General features: G+C 38.3%; 1 protein-coding gene across 1 annotated transcript in view; it reads left to right on the top strand.

Moving 5' to 3' along the window:
* LOC126281494 (ADP-ribosylation factor-like protein 13B) overlaps positions 1-21,687 on the top strand; it is a 187,673-nt gene that overhangs the window by 131,893 nt on the left and 34,093 nt on the right. Inside the window, exons 6-7 of the mRNA XM_049980503.1 lie at positions 3,902-4,151; positions 10,546-10,780. Of these exons, the coding sequence (XP_049836460.1) occupies positions 3,902-4,151; positions 10,546-10,780 (485 nt within the window). The remainder of the gene's footprint in view (positions 1-3,901; positions 4,152-10,545; positions 10,781-21,687) is intronic.

Below are 21,687 nucleotides of genomic sequence, written 5' to 3'. Positions count from 1 at the left end.
AATTGTTAAGAAGGATGCACCATATTAGAGGAAGGAAGGTGGCATATATGAAGGAGAATGCAGCAAAGAGAGGTTTCGTCTTATATTGGATTCTAAGTAACCTGCCTCCCCTCTACGAACTACTCAAAGTATTTCATATTTTTTGTCCTGAAGAAGGAACCTGTGATTCTGAAAGCTAGGAGTTCCATGATTTATTTTTATTTGTGACTTTGGGCATTGCATATTGGGAGTTGCTGATCTGAAGAGAAGTACTAGTTAGCCCAACTCTCTTTTTGTCAGTTTTATAAATTCTGGTGTTTCATTTTGTGATGTGCTATTGATGTGAAAGTTCCTGTATTTCATGTAAACCATTAAGTAGAATAGAATGCAAGGGCTGCACAACAAGAGTTGCTCAGAGTTAAAAATGGCACACGAGTGTAAAAGTGGAGGAGGCCCCAGTAAAAGGAATACTGCTTTTATTTAGTGTTGAGAGCTGTAGAGGAGCAGCAGTGTTTCAACAGCAAACATGAGTTATAAAGATATGAGAGGCTGATACTAGAGAAAATGGAAGGAGGAAATATGCTGACAAACTGAGGACAATGTGTGTTAAGTGGGTGGGCATGGCGATTTAATCTTCTGGTTAGGTACAGTGCATCTTCCCTTGATACTTTACACACAAAAAAATAGAAAGTGTATTACTGGTGATACAACACACATTAGAGGAAGGAGAAGGAGCAATGTATGTTATGAAAAATAGGAAAGTGGAGATTGAATGTCATGTGTTGATATACTGTGGCATTTGATGAGGGCAAATACCAGTAAAAATAGTTTTAACTTAAATGGGAGTTATAACTTACAACTGTGTGTCAAACAGTGATATGTTGATTGTGGAGCCAAGCTCTTCCATCCAAGCCTTGCACAGCAAGTCAGCTCTTTGGCCTGCTCATGCTAGTGGCTGTTCTTCATTCCTTCCAAATTCTGCTGTGTGACTGGCACCTTCGTGCGTCAATACGGTAGGCAGTTTGTCTTCTCTGTGGTCTCAGGAGTGTTACTGAAGAAGGAGTGTAGAGTAACGATCAGCAATTTGATACTGCCAGTTACTTCCTGGGACATACTCGTGGGGCTCAGTTGGTAGAGCTCAGTTCATAAAAGGTAGCTATCAAAATTCAAATTCGAGACCAGAACACAGTTGTGACTTCACACATATAATAATCTATTCAATAAATAATTGAAGGATTGCCTCACACATAAATGAGTTCATTATTAAATCAGCGACTGTTGTGGAAGGTCCATTGTGACATCTGTTACAGAATTGAATCCTCTTGACACTAACTTTATGACACTGGACTTACTCTTGCTCCAGCAGCTATAAATCAAGAAAAGATATGAGAAAGTATTCCCATATCTCTCTTCAGGCAGTCTTGTCAGAAGTATTTGAGAAAGTTGTTGATATCCCCATACAAAATTTCAAATGATCAATTTGATTTCCAGCAGGAAAAAATACTGTAGATGTTGTAAATAATTTTGATAAGTTCAGCACATCACAAGAAAACAACAACAGAGTTGAAGGAATCTTCTATGACCATACCAAATACATGAGTTCATTAAATCACATCTTGCTGAACATAAACTATGTAAATGTGGAATTAAGGACAGCTCTCTGTAGTGACTAATTTTTTGCATCTGTAACAAGAGAAAAATAGTAATTGTCACTTCACTTAACTGATGAACAATCAGAAAAGGTGTCCCTCAAGTTTGTGGGTATACGTTTTATCTCCATTCAAATTTACAGTTATTATAGTCCCCTGTTTCCCAAATAGCTTGCTTGACCTGGTAAATGGTTTTTCCATCCCATTGATTGTACTGCAGAAATTAACTCTTTCTGCTTCACATCACATTGATAGTTTACCGCTGTGGGGTCCTTCTAAAATAAATCGACTCTATTTCTAGCCATCAAATATCTTCAGGAGGTGAAATATGTATTACTGCCAATGAGTACATATAAAAATAAAAGAAACACACAACCTACCTTTGGAACTAATAGTTTGTTGGGAAGGAGAGAAGTATAGGTTGGGGAGGGCTACAGAGGACGGGCAGGTCACTCATTTGAAGAGACAATTACTTTTTGTCTTCTATTACATAGTTATGAAGTAATTCACTGTAAGATTCCTGCCTCTATTACCACATTTACTGTATTTGTGGATTACCAGGGTAAGGGTTACAGAGTCTTTGTGATATCAAGGAAATAACAAATAGTTCTGTTTACAATAGTTCTTTCTTCCTTTGTATGTGTTTATTGACATTACTTAAGAGTAAGTACTGGCAAACAATTCTCTCATGTGACATTTCCTTTTGATAATATTTATCATAGTATCGATGATTCCCATGAATGAACTGATCATATCAGTGTAGGTCATATTAGTGTCTTAATTTGTATGTAAAGCATTATGTCTACCACATCTAATTTATTTCCTGATTTCCTTTGTCTTTCCTGTCACTAGCCATGGGAAGCCATGGGAACCTTGTGTTCTTAATTCTTAAACAATTCTGTTTCCTTCAACCTTTTTCTCTACTTTTTTCTTTTCATTGCATTCCTTGTACCTTTATTTTGCAATAATTTCATTTTGGTGTTCTTTTATGTATTTGTTATCCAAGAAGGATATAAAATATATAGTTGTTGCAAAATGTCTAGCAGCAGTTCTCCAAAAGCCACCCCTAATGGTCAGCAAGTATCACTCAAATTTTCTTTTCTTTTAGTAGCGCTCAGTCTATACATTTTAATGCAACAGTTCTCACCTTTAACAACTAAGGTCACAAACAGAAGCCTGAGGCATAAAATGTGGTGAAGAAGCTAAGTAGGGAATGAAAATTTTGTGGTCATGAAATAGTAGAGAACACTTCTATATGGAGGAAATACGCAGGACACATTTGCTTTCAAAGGGTGCAACTTCAGCTGTCGTAATAGTGTGTGTGAGACAGGATGTCACACGTGATCCCTGTGCAACTTTTGCAGTTAAATATGCGAACCATTTTTTATTTTGAGTCCTTTTTCTGATATTCTCTTATATGTAGTGCACATTTTATGTTGTAAAAAGAATATCTCTATAGCTATTAGAAGTAACACACATGTAAAAGTCACTAGTTTTGTCTGATTTCATCATTGTTGGAACTTCTCCCCAAAAGCAGATTATTCGTCAAATACTCTTTATGTATTTGAGGATTTTCCTCCAACTATTCACAAGAATGACTGCACACGAACTAAGCATTCTGTTGTAGGGGAACATGGTGATATACTGTAAATGATTTTTTGTTGTGTATTTCATCCTCAGGTCATGCAACAGGTATCTGTACGAGATTCATCTTCTTTGTTAGTTACCATCAGATAACTTGAATGTTACATAATAATGGATCAAAGTACAACTGAACAGGTCAGGAGAAATGTTCACACTGTCCATTACATCATGACTGTCTCTGTACTCTGTTCAGTTGTACTTTGATGACTTGCTAAGAAGTTGAAATGGCTAATGATACCATTTGTGTAACATGGGACTGAATTTAAAGTAAAAAGAATTATTAATCACCCCACTTCTCTGTTGTTAAAATATGTTCCTTATGCCTCCATTTTTTTATTAGGTCTCAGGAATACCAAGTCTAGTGACAATGTAAAATTACATAAAAATTACTTTAAAGTAGCACTAAGGAGCATGTGAGTTAATCAGACATGTTTATTTTCTTTCATTTATATATAAATTTAAGTATTCATAATTTGATAATCACTGTATGTCTTCTTTTACCAGTAGAGCATGCTGTGAACTGATTGCATTCCATTTCAAGTTTTTTTTAGCAAAACAGCCCTCTTCTTGCATTCATTATTGCCAGCTAATAAACAGGCCATAAATACATGGAACTTTTGTCATTGCAGATGGCTTATGAACTGTATAATAAGTAACTATCAAAACCTAAATGCTCGTGTTGAGAGAGATGTCACAGAACAAAAAATGCTAGACGATGAAGCAAAGAAAGAAAGGCTGGAAAGAGTACAGAAGCTAAGACAAGAAAGAGGAGAAATAGCAAATGAGAATGGAGGACTTGATGTAAATCATCAGGAGCATCAGCCCAGTGATGGTGATGTGGCCACAGAAAATCCATTCCGTCCAATCTCTCAAGTTGTGGTGAGTTGGCCTTTGTGTTCCATTAGCCTCTTCAGATCATGTTATGTATTATTAACTTTGTTGCTTTGATCACTGCATGAACAGTTTCCTTACCATTATTTCATTACTAACTTTCCGTTGTGTTTCTAGATCCTAATTTTATTTTTAAGTTTCTATTGTTTTTCTAAATCCTTATTTTATAACTAATTTTCTATTGTGGACAACGTCCTCATTATTTCAGATGTTTTCTTGTGGCAAATACTTGTGTATACCCTGTAATAGATTATGAAAGTAGGAATGTATGGTGCACATTTCTTTTTATAGTTAATAATTTTACTCTTTTGTAAATCTGATGTTTCCTTTGACAAAAATGTGTGATTTTTTAAATACTGGGTACACATTACATTTCTTTCACCAGTTTTTCTACTCGTTTTAAGTTTTGACTGTTTCCCATGTTTTAATATACATTTTTTGAATAGGAATATTTCTATATAAAATTTTGTACTGTTTCAGTGTGGCTAACAACAAAGTATACTATACCACTGCTTTAATATTAATTGCAAAAGTGTGTGCATTTCAATTTTTAGAATTGTTCTGGGAAAAGCCTATTCAGAACTGCTGGACTTAGTGGTAAATTCAGATTCTCTTCATCACAAGTCCTGATATTTGTACTACCATATTTCTTTTGTTGAATTACTTGAAAGATGTGGAGCATTTCTATGAAGAACCAGTTAGCGATTATATGTTTTACTTGCAAGACTTGTGATATAGCAGCTTTTGTCTATTGCTAGTAGTATAAAGATTGATTAATTAATTAATTGCCATTCTGTCATAAGAATAGAAAGATTCTTACAACAGTTGTCAGCAGTTACATTGATTGATAGAATGCTCACCATTTTACTTCTTGTCCTTCTTTCAGTTGTGTTCCAAATATGACACATTTTAAAACTTATTTATGGGCCATCTGGGGGAATCCTTCATATCCATTCAACATCTAAAACCTCTTGTCTAGTTCACATTCATTGATGACATTTTCATGGTCTGGACTCACAACAAGGACAACATTTGCTCTTTCCTCCATCAATACCTACTCCCAAATCCACTCCACCTGCTTGTTCTCAATTCATCAAGCCATATTCATAGCTGTTGCTTTCCACCTCTCAGATGGCTTCATAAATATTTCTGTTCATATCAAGTGTGCCAACCACCTATAGTGCCTCCACTTTGACAGCTGTCATCTATTCCATGTCAAAAAATCTCTTCCTTACAGCTTCGCCATCTGTGGACACCACATCTGCATTGGAAATCAGGAGTTGTCCAGTATTACCATGTCCTCAACAAGACTACACCTACCTCATATCATGCCCTGAGTTTATTGATATCCTATCCAAAATCCTACCCACATCCCCTGAAGTAGTGTTCCATCACCAACTAAACCTTCAGAATGTCCTTGTCCAGCCCTATTCCAATCCTACTCCCAATCCTGCACCCCACCTTGTGGTCAGCCCAGTTGCAAGACATATCCCATATACAACCCACCACCTCCCACTGCAGTCCATCCACAGGCATTTCTTACCCAGTAAAAGGCAGGGCCACATGTGAAACCAGCCATGGTCATTTATGCTGCAGTTACTGTACAGCATTCTATGTGGGCATGAATGGTCGTCACCAAATTGTGGCAAACTGCAGACTTGACCATCCTGTTGCCAAATATGAGTACTAAAAGAAATCTTCTAAGATACAGTTACACAATAAATCGTACACATCTAAAGGCTGTAAAAACAAAATATTGGGTTGGTGTATAAGTTTTTAGTGTTTTTCCATTAGTTTAATAAACACAACACATACCTATAACAGAGATTTTAGACTTCAATAATATATTCTCCTACACTATTTGCAACAGTCTGCCCAATGTTGGAGTAACTTTTCAAAAAAATGGTTCAAATGGCCCTATGGGACTTAACTACTGGGGTCATCAGTCCCCTAAAACTTATAAATACTTAAATCTAACTAACCTAAAGACATCATATACATCTATGCCCGAGGCAGGATTCGAACCTGCGACCATAGCAGTCGCGCGGTTCCAGACTGTAGCGCCTAGAACCGCTCGGCCACCCCGGCCGGCAGTAACTTTTCAATCCACGACTGTAGAAATGACAGTTGCCATTGCTTAACATCAAGAACCAAATAACAATAGATTGGTACAATCGAACAAAACTGATTTGCATAGTCACTGTCACTTGTACTCCATGTAACAAGTAACACAGCTCATATCCATAATGAAAAACCAGTTGGAATTTACATCATACTGGCAACTTAAACACAGTCTTTGGTTCACTTTCTACACAACATTTTCTATGTGTTCTTTAATTTAAGTTGTTTGTAATTGTAATTCCAAGTTATTTAGCTGAATTTACAGGCTTTGAATTTGATTGATTTATCATGTAACCAAAGCTTAATGTATTCCTTTTAGCAATTTCTGGCAGAATGTAAATAATTTAGGAGTAAAGGATTCCACACACTGAATAGCTATTTGGCGAGTACGCTCCTTTACTACTAATCATTTATAGACAGCATAAATTGCTGTTTTTTTTTTAATTGAAGAAAAGTGGAAAGAGGAAATAATGTAAAATTTGCTATGAACACACTGTGGGAAGCAGCACAGTGCTTCAAGGTGACCAACTATGAAGTGGTGAAGTGAAAGTCTGAGGTTTGACACTGATTAGCTTCAGATCATATAGAAATCTACTAACTATAAATAAATGTGGCATTTCCATGCCTATAATTACTCTGACTAAACTAGAGGTTGGAGTCCTTCACTCTCTTCAATGTCATCTCTACTTGTGATGTTCTTGCAAATTTTTAAATGTGTACCTTAGATCTTTGCCCAGAAATCTCTCTGCTCTCGTTTCCTTTCTCCATGTCTCTCATTATTCATAATGGTTTCAGCTTTTAATGTTTTTATTTCACTCCTTGCATACATCTTTCCTGGAACTTTAATAATACTGCAGATTATTTTTGTGTTTTCTTTTGTACATAATTCAACTTGCAAGATTTTTTTAATTTCAGTATCAGGTATTTGTCCTTTTTCTGTAGTTATATGTTTTCCTCTTAAGCCCTCATTAAGTTCATGGTCATTCTGTACTCCAGGTTAGTGATCATGAATTGATGCTTTGCATTTATTGTGCCCAATTGTTTCACTGCCAAATGAAGTGAAGCTTGTGAAGAGTGTGCCCAGTTTGTACTACATGAAGTCCCTAATCCAAATCAACATCTCACAATGCATAGAAAGAATAGTCAAAAGTATAATATCATCTAAATCAAGTACCAATAGAAAAACCAATTTCCCCATTTTTGTTGTTTATTTAACATAATATGGTCAGAGATCGATAGTGAAATTAGCGGTCATGCTATACAAAAAGATTTGTAAAATGAGTTCTACATCTAAACTAGACCTGTGTGGCTACTCAGCAAATCACCCTTTAAGTGTCTGGCAGAGGTTTCATCAAACCACCTTCACCATAATTCACTGTTATTCTGCTCTTGAACAGTGCATGGAAAAAACAAACAACTGTATATTTCAGTGAGAGCTCTGATTTCCCGTATTTTATTATGATGATCATTTCTCCCTTAGTAGGTCGCTATCAACAAAATATTTTCACATTCGGAGGAGAAAGCTGATGATTGAAATTTTGTGAGAAGATCACACCGCAATAAGAAATGCCTTTGTTTTTATTAAGTCCATTCCAAGTACTGTGTCATGTCTGTGATACTCCCCCTCCCCCCCCCCCCCCCCCCACCCGCCCCGCCCTGCCCCGCCTCCTGTTTCTCAATAATACAAAATGAACTGCCTTTTTTTGAACATTCTTGATGTATTCTGTTAATCCTATCTGGTAAGGATCCCACAATGTGCAGCAGTACTCTATAAGAGGATGGACAAGTGTAGTGTAGGCAGTCTCTTTAGTAAATCTGTTTCATCTTTTAAGTGATCTGCCAGTAAAACACAGTCTTTGGTTCACTTCCTCCACAACATTTTCTATGTGTTCTTTCGTATTTAAGTTATTTAGCTGAATTTACAGTCTTTGAATTTGATTGATTTATCGTGTAACCAAAGTTTAGCTTATTCCTTTTAGCACTCGTGTGAAGCATGACATCACATTTTCCATTATTTAGGGTCAAGTGACAATTTTTAGACCCTACAGGTATCTTATCTGAATTGTTTTGCAGTTTATTTTGGTCTTATGAGACTTTATTATATGATAAATGACAGGATCATCTGCAAACATCCAAAGACAGCTGCTCAGATTGTCTCCTAAATTGTTTATATAGATAAGGAACAACAGAGGGCCTATAACACTATCTTGGAGAATGACAGAAATCACTTCTGTTTTACTCAATGACTTTCTGTCAGGTATTATGAACTGTGAGCTCTCCGACAGGAAGTCACAAATCTAATCACATAACTGGGACGATATTCCACAAGCACACAATTTGATTATAAGCTGCTTGTGAGATATGGTGTCAAAAGCTTTGTGAAAATGTAGAAATACAGAATCGATTTGGAATCCCTTGTCAATAGCACTCAACACTTTGTGTGAGTAAAGAGCTAGTTGTGTCTCACAAGAATGATGTTTCCTAAATCAATGTTGACTGTGTGTTTGTAGACCATTCTCTTTAAGGTAATTCATAATGTTTGGACACAATATATGTTCCAAAATCCTGCTGCATATCAATGTTAATGATATGGGCCTGTAATGTAGTGGATTACTTCTAATGCTTTTCTTGAATAATGGTGCGACATGTGCATCTTTCCAGTCATTGGGTATGGATCTTTCGTTAAGCGAATGGCTGTATATGATTGTTAACTATGAACTATTGCATCAGCGTACTCTGAAAGGCACATAATTGATGTACATTCTGGACTGGAAGACTTGCTTTATTACATAATTTAAACTGCTTCTCTATTCTGAGGATATCTTCTTCTAAGTTATTCATGTAGGCAGTTGCTCTTCATTGTAATTCAGGAATATTTGCTTCATCTTCTTTAGTGAAGGAATTTTGGAAGGCTGTGTTTAGTAACTCTGTTTAGCAGCACTATCATAATAGAATTTCCATTGCTGTTGTGCAGAGAAGACAAAGATTGTGTCTTACTGCTAGCATACTTTACATACGACCAGAAACTCCTAGGAGTGGTAGCATTATCAAAGGTGAAAAATAATAAGCAGCAGGATTTAACTGCTGTAAGTGATTGTTCTCAGTTTAAATATCTAAACTCATAGATTTTACTTTACTACCCTCTAAAACAAAACTATAATGTAATTAAAATTGTCTGTTAGCTGACATATCACACCTCAGAACTTAATTTCTCCAGTCAGGACTCTCAGCATCATACACAAACTGTCTGCCATTGCCAGTATGCCATAGTCTATTAGTCTTCACTGCGGAGCACCTGGCAGCCAGCGTAACATTGCTGTAGCGCATAATAAACATAATAAAACTAGTACGTTCAGTGAGAGAGTAAAAAGAGAAATTATTTTCCTGCTACCATAGTTTTGCAATATTTAAATGTGAATCTTTCAGTTTGATGCTTTCTTCATCTCTTCCTATCCCTATGCTAATCTCTGCCTATAAAAACTGGTTTGAATGTTCTACACTTTGTCTGTACTAAAATTTTCACATCTTCTGCTACTTCTAGAATTAACAACTCCCAGAGGCTGTCCCACTAACCTGTCTCTCTAACCTGTGTTTTACATAGATTCTTGCCCACTCATCCAATTTTGTGCATCTTAATTTCTTACCTTACCAGTGTCCTTACTTTTTAATTTTAACATTCTTCAGTAGCACCATCTTTCAGACACTTCCATTCTCTTTGTCTCTAAATTTTCCAGTGCACATGTCTTACTTCCATACAATGATATGTTCCAGACATGCACTTTAAGGGACTTCTTCATTAATGCCATATCAGTTTTTACTAACAGAGGACCTCATTTATCAAATAAAGCTTTCTTTGTTTGCACATGTGTATTTCTCATACCTCTTTTTTTGCTTCAGCCATCCTATGTTATCTTACTTTGTAGATAGCAGAATTCTTTATTCTTGTACTACTGTGTTGTTCTAAATTTTTACATTAAACTAGTCACTGTTCTTTCTTCATCACCTTCATCTTAGCTTTGATTTCATAAAACCCTGTTCTGAGCTAAATACGTACCTAATTTTGCTCAGCAGATCGTCTATGTCTATCGTACTTTTGCCCAGAAAAGCAGAATGGCTGTCCTGTCTGGGAAGATTAGAAATTGAATCTGTTTACTATCACATTTGATGACAGTTCTATTGGTAAAAGCCTAAAACAGTTTCTCTTTGCCACTAGGTTTATGTAGTTGTTAGATTAAAGTAAATTATTGATTTTATTTTCCAGGCCATTGATGCAGAGGATGCAGCAAAGGAAGATACTCTAGAGTTGGTTCACGACACAGGATATCCTAACATGCTGCCTGAGACTGGCAACACAAAAAGATTTGTAAAACGAGTTAGCAATGGTAGCATTAGTTTTGCAGAAGATAACTCACTGTTTAGCAAAATACGCACTTCTTTAGATACCACAGTCCACAAGGCAGTTAAAACAACAGCCTCTGCTTCAGAAACTGTCGGAGGTAAGTTACCAATAAATGAAATTTCCTGGCAGATTAAAACTGTGTGCCCGACCGAGACTCGAACTCGGGACCTTTGCCTTTCGCGGGCAAGTGCTCTACCATCTGAGCTACTGAAGCACGACTCACGGCCGGTACTCTCAGCCTTACTTCTGCCAGTATCTCATCTCCTACCTTCCAAACTTTACAGAAGCTCTTCTGCGAACCTTGCAGAACTAGCACTCCTGAAAGAAAGGATATTGTGGAGACATGGCTTAGCCACAGCCTAGGGGATGTTTCCAGAATGAGATTTTCACTCTGCAGCGGAGTGTGTGCTGACATGAAACTTCCTGGCAGATTAAAACTCTGTGCCCGACCAAGACTCGAACTCGGGACCTTTGCCTTTCGCGGGCAAGTGCTCTACCATCTGAGCTACCGAAGCACGACTCACGGCCGGTACTCACAGCCTTACTTCTGTGAGTATCTCGTCTCCTACCTTCCAAACTTTACAGAAGCTCTTCTGCTTCGGTAGCTCAGATGGTAGAGCACTTGCCCGCGAAAGGCTGCTAATTTAATCGCAATTGCTTTCTTAATAACTGTATCCCAATAACTAGAAGCACATGCCAGAAGTTCTGAGTTGGTATATTTTATAGGCAGTGTTTTGTAACAGCAGATCACCTCGGCCATTGTAAGTGTGTGTGATACTTATGCTCAGTACACTGGTTGTCCACAGGCCTGATAGTCTGACCAATGTATGACAGGCCCAACTGCAAGACATACATTAGAGACCTGGCATATGTAAACTGAGGACATCCTTTGCAGTCCATAAAAGGGTTCTAATCTTAGATGGTGCTCAAACAATACACTTCACACCATGCTTTTGCAGATTATGACCAATCTTGTTGGAAATACTAACTGTATAAGGCAAAAGGATGGAGACTTAGGTGCCACATTGTTGCTTTAATCACTCTCCTGATTCATGGTTGGTCATTAGTGTAATGTGCATCTGATCTGTCTTTCATTATAACCATTCTGGTAAAGGTGATTTTGAAATGAGTCAACTCAGCTGACAAACTTTCATGATGTGAGATGACGTGATACGTATGAACCAAGTATGAAGTATTCCTTCACACTGTGCTGGAGGGTGACAACTACTAGTCTGAAGTTACAAATAGATGTGCATTGGCTTCCTGTAAATGGCATGTCCTTCTGCTGTACCATCCTCCTTCTTCTTGACAAACACATCAAGGAAGGGAAGACAGCCCGTGAGCTTTATGAAGTGGATATTCGGGTGAATTTAATTCATATGTTCCAAAAAGCTGTATAAATTCTCACTTCCACAAGACCAAACAACAAAAGTATGATCAGCACATCTGAAAAAGGCACACAGGTTTCAGTGGCAAGAACAAGGCAGCAAGCATAGAAGTAAATTACGTATTGCCATGGAAAAAGGTAAAAAGAAAACGTGAAAATTGTAAGGACAAAATTTCAAAGCTAAATGAACATATTTCCAGTTTACAATGTATAATTGGCACTCTAAAACTGGATGTAAAGAAACTTTAATCTGGAAAATGTGAGTCACTGATGAATCAAGAAAATTCAGATTCAGCAGGCAAGTGGAAAACGGAAGAAATCTGTATCCAGGGAGTACAATTTCAAAATCTCATTGAAACTTCCGTGTGTAAAAACAGTCCATCTTTAGCGCATAAAAACAGTCAATGTCGAGTGCATAAAAACTTGATTGTGTTCACTACTATAGATTCAATGACCATGCCAACCAAAGCCAAAATGTTGGGAAACGAATTGTAAAAAGTAAACAGATAATTACTAGTCGATATTCCAAGTGTGAAAATTGCAAAATATGAAAAAATCTGTGTGTTAGCGGATAGTCACAGCCGGTGAATTTATGCAGTGGTAACAGAAAAATACAACATCAAGGCATCTGAATTTGTGAAGCCTGGTGCTCCATTATGTGAACTAACAAATGTAACAAAATTAAGTGAAGTAACTACACTCCTGGAAATGGAAAAAAGAACACATTGACACCGGTGTGTCAGACCCACCATACTTGCTCCGGACACTGCGAGAGGGCTGTACAAGCAATGATCACACGCACGGCACAGCGGACACACCAGGAACCGCGGTGTTGGCCGTCGAATGGCGCTAGCTGCGCAGCATTTGTGCATCGCCGCCGTCAGTGTCAGCCAGTTTGCCGTGGCATACGGAGCTCCATCGCAGTCTTTAACACTGGTAGCATGCCGCGACAGCGTGGACGTGAACCGTATGTGCAGTTGACGGACTTTGAGCGAGGGCGTATAGTGGGCATGCGGGAGGCCGGTGGACATACCGCCGAATTGCTCAACACGTGGGGCGTGAGGTCTCCACAGTACATCGATGTTGTCGCCAGTGGTCGGCGGAAGGTGCACGTGCCCGTCGACCTGGGACCAGACCGCAGCGACGCACGGATGCACGCCAAGACCGTAGGATCCTACGCAGTGCCGTAGGGGACCGCACCGCCACTTCCCAGCAAATTAGGGACACTGTTGCTCCTGGGGTATCGGCGAGGACCATTCGCAACCGTCTCCATGAAGCTGGGCTACGGTCCCGCACACCGTTAGTCCGTCTTCCGCTCACGCGCCAACATCGTGCAGCCCGCCTCCAGTGGTGTCGCGACAGGCGTGAATGGAGGGACGAATGGAGACGTGTCATCTTCAGCAATGAGAGTCGCTTCTGCCTTGGTGCCAATGATGGTCGTATGCGTGTTTGGCGCCGTGCAGGTGAGCGCCACAATCAGGACTGCATACGACCGAGGCACACAGGGCCAACACCCGGCATCATGGTGTGGGGAGCGGTCTCCTACACTGGCCGTACACTACACCTCTGGTGATCGTCGAGGGGACACTGAATAGTGCATGGTACATCCAAACCGTCATCGAACCCATCGTTCTACTATTCCTAGACCGGCAAGGGAACTTGCTGTTCCAACAGGACAATGCTCGTCCGCATGTATCCTGTGCCACCCAACGTGCTCTAGAAGGTGTAAGTCAACTGCCCTGGCCAGCAAGATCTCCGGATCTGTCCCCCATTGAGCATGTTTGGGACTGGATGAAGCGTCGCCTCACGCGGTCTGCACGTCCAGCACGAACGCTGGTCCAACTGAGGCACCAGGTGGAAATGGCATGGCAAGCCGTTCCACAGGACTACATCCAGCATCTCTACGATCGTCTCCATGGGAGAATAGCAGCCTGCATTGCTTTGAAAGGTGGATATACAATGTACTAGTGCCGACATTGTGCATGCTCTGTTGCCTGTGTCTATGTGCCTGTGGTTCTGTCAGTGTGATCATGTGATGTATCTGACCCCAGGAATGTTTCAATAAAGTTTCCCCTTCCTGGGACAATGAATTCACGGTGTTCTTATTTCAATTTCCAGGAGTGTAGTTTGACTAAGGATGATTTTGTTGTGTTGCTGGGAGGACCCAACAATGTTTATAGAAATGAGACTAACAAGACTAACACAGAACTGAAAAAATGTGTAAATAATTTAACCCATATAAATGTACTCATTGTTAATGTCCCACAGCATCAGGATTTGCCGAGTTTGTCATCAGTGAACCATAAAATTTGTTTTGTAAAAAAGAGTTTCATAGAAATATGCTCATATCTCGAATGTCAATGTTATAGACACAAATATTTTGTAACACAGGTTCTATACAGCTCATGGTCTTCACTTAAATGCATCAGGAAAGGAGGTACTTGCTGATAAAATATTTACTTGTATTTCACAGGACAGTGAAGAAACTAGGACAAGTGCCAGTTGAATGCTAATTACAGAGCGTTTTGGTGAGCAGCAGACAGTAAAGCAATCAATCAGTTCCAAATTATGAGCTTTAACAATCAAATATTAAAACAGAAAGTAACAATCAAATATTAAAATAGATGCAAATTACAAAATGGTTCAAGCCAATAAGGACGGAGGTGAATGAAACAAATTTTGCAAGCTCCAAAAATAACTTCACCACTTGATCAAGCGGAAGCCACATTCAACAAATACACAAAGATTTTTTTAGGCATAACATCACCTGCAGAAGAAGAAGAATAAGTACCAGCAGCAACAGAAGTAAACACAACAGCCAAACAGACTGCAGAAGGAGCAGTGAGCAGATGGAAAGTAGTGCACACATCTAGTCGGAAAGTATTTTTAACTACTGATACAAAGAGCAAGAAGCACCCAAGATAAGTGACACCTCTACAAATGAGTCTAACCTGTCCATCTTTCATCAAAACTTTAGGGGACTTAGCAACAAAGTAGGTCAGCCATCAGTTAATATAAATGACAGAAATTGTATAAACAGTGCTCATCATGTCAGAAATGGCATTAACTTATTACATTTAGAATCTAACTACAACATTGCAAGCTACTACTCTAGAGACAACAAGGAAAGAGGTGGTGCAGCTATTTTTGTTAAAAATAATGTCATATTTAGAGCGGTACATGTAAGAAAATACTGTTTAGAGCAACTGTTTGAAGCATGTGCAATAGAAGTTACAGTAGATAGCTCCCAAGTAATAGTAGTGGCTATTTACAGGGTACCTGGAACTGACTGGTCTTGTGTCAAAGCGGTAGTTGGATCAAAACAAAATGTCCAGACACTCTGTGACCAAAATGGCACTGAAACAGAGGATGACAGACTAAAGGCCAAAATACTAAATGTATTTTTCCAAAGCTGTTTCATAGAGGAAGACTGCACTATAGTTCCTTCTCTAGATTGTTGCACAGATGACAAAATGATAGATATCGAAATAGACAACAGAGGGATAGAGAAACAATTAAAATCACTCAGAAGAGGAAAGGCCGCTGGACCTGATGGGATACTAGTTCAATTTTACACAGAGTATGCCAAGGAACTTGCCCCCCTTCTTGCTGCGGTGTACCGTAGGTCTCTAGATGAACGTAGCATTCCAAAGGATTGGAAAAGGGTGCAGGTCATCCCTGTTTTCAAGAAGGGATGTCGAACAGATGTACAGAACTATAGACCTATATCTCTAACGTCGATCAGTTGTAGAATTTTGGAACACATATTATGTTCAAGTATAATGACTTCTCTGGAGACTATAAATCTACTCTGTAGGAATCAGCATGGGTTTCGAAAAGACGATCGTGTGAAACCGAGCTCGCGCTATTTGTCCATGAGACTCAGAGGGCCATACATATGGGTTCCCAGGTAGATGCCATGTTTCTTGACTTCCGCAAGGCATTTGATACAGTTCCCCACAGTCGTTTAATGAACAATGTAAGAGCATATGGACTATCAGACCAATTGTGTGATTGGATTGAAGAGCTCCTAAATAACAGAACGCAGCATCTCATTCTTAGTGGAGAGAAGTCTTCTGAAGTAAGAGTAATTTCAGGTGTGCCACAGGGGTAGTGTCGTAGGACCATTGCTATTCACAATATACTTAAATGACCTTGTGGGTAACATCGGAAGTTCACTGAGGCTTTTTGTGGATGATGCTGTGGTATATCGAGAGGTTGTAACAATGGAAAATTGTACTGAAATGCAGAAGGATCTGCAGTGAATTGACGCATGGTGCTTGGAATGGCAATTTAATCTCAATGTAGGCGAGTGTAATGTGCTGCGAATACATAGAAAGAAAGATCCTTTATCATTTAGCTAAAATATAGCAGGTCAGCAGCTGGAAGCAGTTAATTCCATAAATTATCTGGCAGTAAGCATTAGGAGTGATTTAAAATGGAATGATCATATAAAGTTGATCGTCGGTCAGACTGAGATTCATTGGAAGAATCCTAAGGAAATTTAATCCAAAAACAATGGAAGTAGATTACAGTACACTTGTTCATCCACTGCTTGAATATTGCTAACCAGTGTGGGATCCGTACCAGTTATCATTTAGCTACAATATAGCAGGTCAGCAACTGGAAGCAGTTAATTCCATAAATTATCTGGCAGTAAGCATTAGGAGTGATTCAAAATGGAATGATCATATAAAGTTGATCGTCTGTCAGACTGAGATTCATTGGAAGAATCCTAGGGAAATTTAATCCGAAAACAATGGAAGTAGGTTACAGTACACTTGTTCATCCACTGCTTGAATATTGCTAACCAATGTGGGATCCGTACCAGATAGGGTTGATAGAAGAGATAGAGAAGATCCCACGGAGAGCAGCGCGATGCGTTACAGGATCATTTAGTAATCGTGAAAGCGTTACAGAGATTATAGATAAACTCCAGTGGAAGACTCTGCAGGAGAGACACTCAGTAGCTTGGTACGTGCATTTGTTGAAGTTTCGAGAACATACCTTCACCGAGGAGTCAAGCAGTACATTGCTCCTTCCTACATATATCTCGCAAAGAGATCATGAGGATAAAATCAGAGAGATTAGAGCCCACACAGAGGCATACCGATATTCTTTCTTTCCACAAACAATACGAGACTGGAATAGAAGGGAGAAGCGATAGAGGTACTCAAAGTACCCTCCGCCACACATCGTCAGGTGGCTTGCGGAGTATGGATGTAGATGTAGATGTAGAACTTCTGGGTATTTTTGGTTCAAATATAATTATTGTTACCTGCTTTATTTTCTAAAAATAATGAAATTATCATTCTGGGTGGTTTTAATGTTGACTTTTTAACTGAAAATAACAAGTGGAGCTCCAACATCTGGTGAGTTCATATAATCTTATTCCTATAGTTGACTTTCCCACTAGGATTACCCTGAGAATCAGACTTTCATAGACAACATATTTATAGATTTAAGTACATACCATAGCTTTACTGTCACCCCTGCCTTGAATGGACTATCTGACCAAGATGGACTACTTCTCACTCTGCATGACAGTACTCCCCTCAAGAAATTAATCCTGTCCTGGAAATCTCTTTGGTCAATGACTAGTGATGCACTGGAAGTTTTAAAGACAAACTGCAGCAGATGGACTGGAGCCCAATATACAGGGTGGATGAGGTTAGTGCAAAATTTAATATATTCATAAATGAGTTCGCAGCCATCTTTGAAGAGGTTATCCAAAAAAGTTTCTTAGAAGCAACACTGATACATCATCAAACAAACACTGAATCACAAATGGAATTAAACAATCATGTAAAACAAAGAGGGAATTTTACATTGCAGTCAGAATCTCTAAGGACACAACGAGAACTGGCCATTATAAAATGTACTGGAAGACACTAAAGAAGGTAATACAAAAGTCAAAAGCATTGTATTACGAGCAAGAAACTGATAACTCTCATAACAAAATGAAGACTATTTGGAATATTGTTAGAAGGGAGATAGTGAAAACCATAAGAACTTTTGAAGAACTCAAAATTATACATGAAGGAAATCTAGTACTTGATCCTGAAAACATAGCCAATATTTTCAACAACCACTTCTTGTCAGTTTCAGAACAAACAGGCTGCAAGGGCTCTGTGAATGAAGTTCTGAGTCATATGCAAAAGATTATATCCAAACACACAGGTAATATTCATATCAGACCTGTCACAGCCTCTGAAATTAAAAGAACAATTATCTCTCTCAAGAATAAATATTCCACTGGGGTAGACAATATCTCTAACAATTTACCAAAACAGAACTTTGCCTCTGTTAATGATGTGCTTAGCCACATTTTCAGTGCATCCTTACAACAAGGAATTGTGTCTGACAGACTCAGATAAGCTACTGTAAAACCCTTTTCAAGGAAGCTGACAAAACCTAAGTCACAAATTACAGATCAGTTTCCTCCCTAACAGCTTTTTCAAAGATTCTGGAAAAGCTTATGTATATGAGAATTTTAGAACATCTAGATAAATATAACATTCCTCAGCAAAAGTCAGTTTGGTTTCCGAAAGGGTCTGTCAACTGAACAAGCAATCTATGCTTTCACAAATAAATTTCTGGATTCAATTAATGACAAAAAATGTTAACAATAGGGTTATTTTGTGACTTGTCAAAAGTTGTTGACACTGTGAACCACCAAATCCTATTACAGAAAGCAGACCTATTAAGAATAAGTGGTGTAGCAAATAAGGGATCATAATAATATCTGAAAGATAGAAAGTAGTAATAAATGGTACTGATGACATCTGTAGTGGCCTGGTTTCATCTGAGTCCAGAACCATTAAATGAGGAGTGCCCCAAGGATTGATTCTTGGTCCTTTACTGTTCCACATATTTATAAATGACCTACCTCAATTATGATTGATGGTCATACATATGAAGATATTCAAGGATCTGTTAAGAATATTCGTATTGATTTAATTAAATGGTTTAGCATCAGTGGACTCTCACTGAACTTTAATAAGGCTAACTATATTTAGTTCACTGCAACTACTAAAACTGAGGATGAGTTAACTGTGAAGTGTGGCACAGAGTCAATTGAAAGAATTGAAACAATGAAGTTTTTAGAGTTTCTGATTGACTCCAGAGTAAACTGGCCTCATTGTATAATAAATCTTAAGAAGAGACTCAGCTCATTGATTTTTGCCCTACACTTTTTCTCCAAGTTGCCCTACACTTTTTCTCCAATAGCAGAAATATAGACATAATGAAAGTAGCATACTATGGATATTTTCATTCTCTTATAACATATGGTATTATATTTTGGGGAAATCAATCACTTGCAAATGAAATAATCTTGGCCGAAAAGTGTGTTGTAAGCATAATGAGCAGCACAGACTCCAGTTGTAGTTGTAGAAAACTTTTCTGGGAAATAAAAATTCTTACTGTTACTTCCCAGTACATATTTTCTCTTTTGTGTTTCATCAGCAAAAATACTGGGTTTTGTAAAAGAAATAGTGAATACCATGGATATGATACTGGGAGAAAGCATGATTTCCACAACGATTGTAAAAACTTGACTGTGGTGCAAAAGGTACTCAAATCTCTGGTGCAAAACTTGTTAATGCTCTCCCTCCAGATATTATAAGCAAATTTGATAACCATTCCTCTTTTATGGAGCATCTGAAGCAATTTGTACTGGAAAGGTCTTTTTACAGTTTGCAAGAGTTTTTTTTAACTACAATGATAAAACCTAATAGATTTGGACCAGAAATTTTGAGTATGTGTAAGTTGAGCAGTGATGGAGGTACCATACAAATGTAATATTCATAATTATTTTCACTGGTCTTGTATTTGTTTTCCTCTTTCTGTATCTAATGTTTGCTGTAATCTGTCATTCTTACCACATATCAGTAATCGAAGCATGGAGTATTATTTCTGTATGATTGACTGCTTTAATTCTACCTATGTGTGAAGTGTTTTCTGACACACTCTGTATCCTTGTGAGTTAACACAGTTGGATCAATGGAATAAGAAATAAATAAATGAACTACAGGATACATGCCTCAAAATCTTCCATAAACAGATTGCCAATAAAAGGTGATGAAGGGCTACCCATCACAATTCCATCTGTCTGTTCATGTACCTGATTACTGAATAAAACTAAGTGGACGCCAACACATGTCAAAATAGGTTCCTGTGGTGCTATGCAGACAAACAGCCATCTATCTTCCCCTAATTAACCTTAACTAATCATACAGAGGAAGGGAAATGAAGGGAGAGACCACATTAAAACTTACTCAATGTCAGAATCATTCAAATGTAAACCTCACTAATAAACATACGAAGTCTGCTGAGCTTTTAATATGGTGTATTCACCAGCCTACTAGTGGGTTCGACAGAGTTACAAGATGTTTCATTAAACAGTATGCTGGAGCACTAATGTTACAGTCAGTAGGCCTAAGAGTAATCCCATCCTTGTGGATCTTCAGAATGCCATATAATCTAGTGGGAACAGTACAGTAAGAGTCACAACTCTTGATAGTCTCTTGCAACAAGGTTCTTTTCTTCAGGAGATTGTTAGTCTCTTTCACAACCCTTTTTGTCAGGTCAAGAGTGAGTCTATGGTACATTGGATCAGACTGTAAACAATACAGCTTTTTAATGCACTCCCTGCTTGTGCAACATAAATGTGGCATTGCCCTTGTCTCCAGGTAAGGTAACAATGTCAGGATTCAACTGAGTGAACACAAAGCAGCACTCTCAGCTACTGTAATGTTAACCTTGGGTGATTGTGTCCCAGTCAGAATACAGTGCACTTCTCTTCTAACCTCCTTGGCAGTATCAGGAGGTAGTTTAACTCTTCAGAAATCGAACCTGAGCATAGCTCAGGCTGTAGCTTCGTGTTAAAAAAGATCGCTGCCAAGTATAGGTCAGGCTGCAATTTTCTCAAAGCGTGAACCACTTGTCGCTAGAAAACTGGTCTCATTTCATATGAGAACAATATACAGACATCTTGTGATCCACTGCTTCATTGGTGCTGCCTTCTGTTGTCAATTTCTAAAATTATTTCAAAAGAAACATTAGTGAACATAACAGCTGCTATTGTGAATGGCTGAACCAGTATGACCACACTGACACAATTTCATGTGCGTATTCAATAGGTTTCATAGTTTGCTGTAATTCTGTTACAAATACATCTTGTTTGTTGATTGAGTGAGAAATTTTGGAGGCCCAAGAGGAAGAAATTGCACAATAACTCAACTCAAACGTTTTTCTGTGGAGGATAATCATACTTCCTGTCCTCATTGTTTCAAAATTTGTTATCTGTCAAAGAAATAAGTGAATATGAAAAATAAATCTTGAATCTTAGGCCTTCTTTAGTGTGTATTACTCTTGAAGACACAGCAATTACATATATGCCAGTAATGCTTTAAAAGATGGCATAAATGGCCGGTTTCCTAGGCCCAGTATTCTTCTAAGTGGCCGGTCTCCAAAGTGTTAATAAACAGCCTCTTCCACAGAACTTATAAAATCAACAACAGTTAAAGTTAAAATCTGAAAAAATTGAACATGAGATGTGATGTGCATGCACACAGTACAAGAAACAGTCACCTGCTGGACTTGCCTTCCACAAG

This window comes from Schistocerca gregaria, chromosome 1 (assembly GCF_023897955.1).
Source record: "Schistocerca gregaria isolate iqSchGreg1 chromosome 1, iqSchGreg1.2, whole genome shotgun sequence".
In the NCBI taxonomy this organism is placed as follows: Eukaryota; Metazoa; Arthropoda; class Insecta; order Orthoptera; family Acrididae; genus Schistocerca; species Schistocerca gregaria.
Note: the sequence above shows the minus strand (reverse complement) of the source record. Positions and strands in the feature narration are given on the sequence as shown.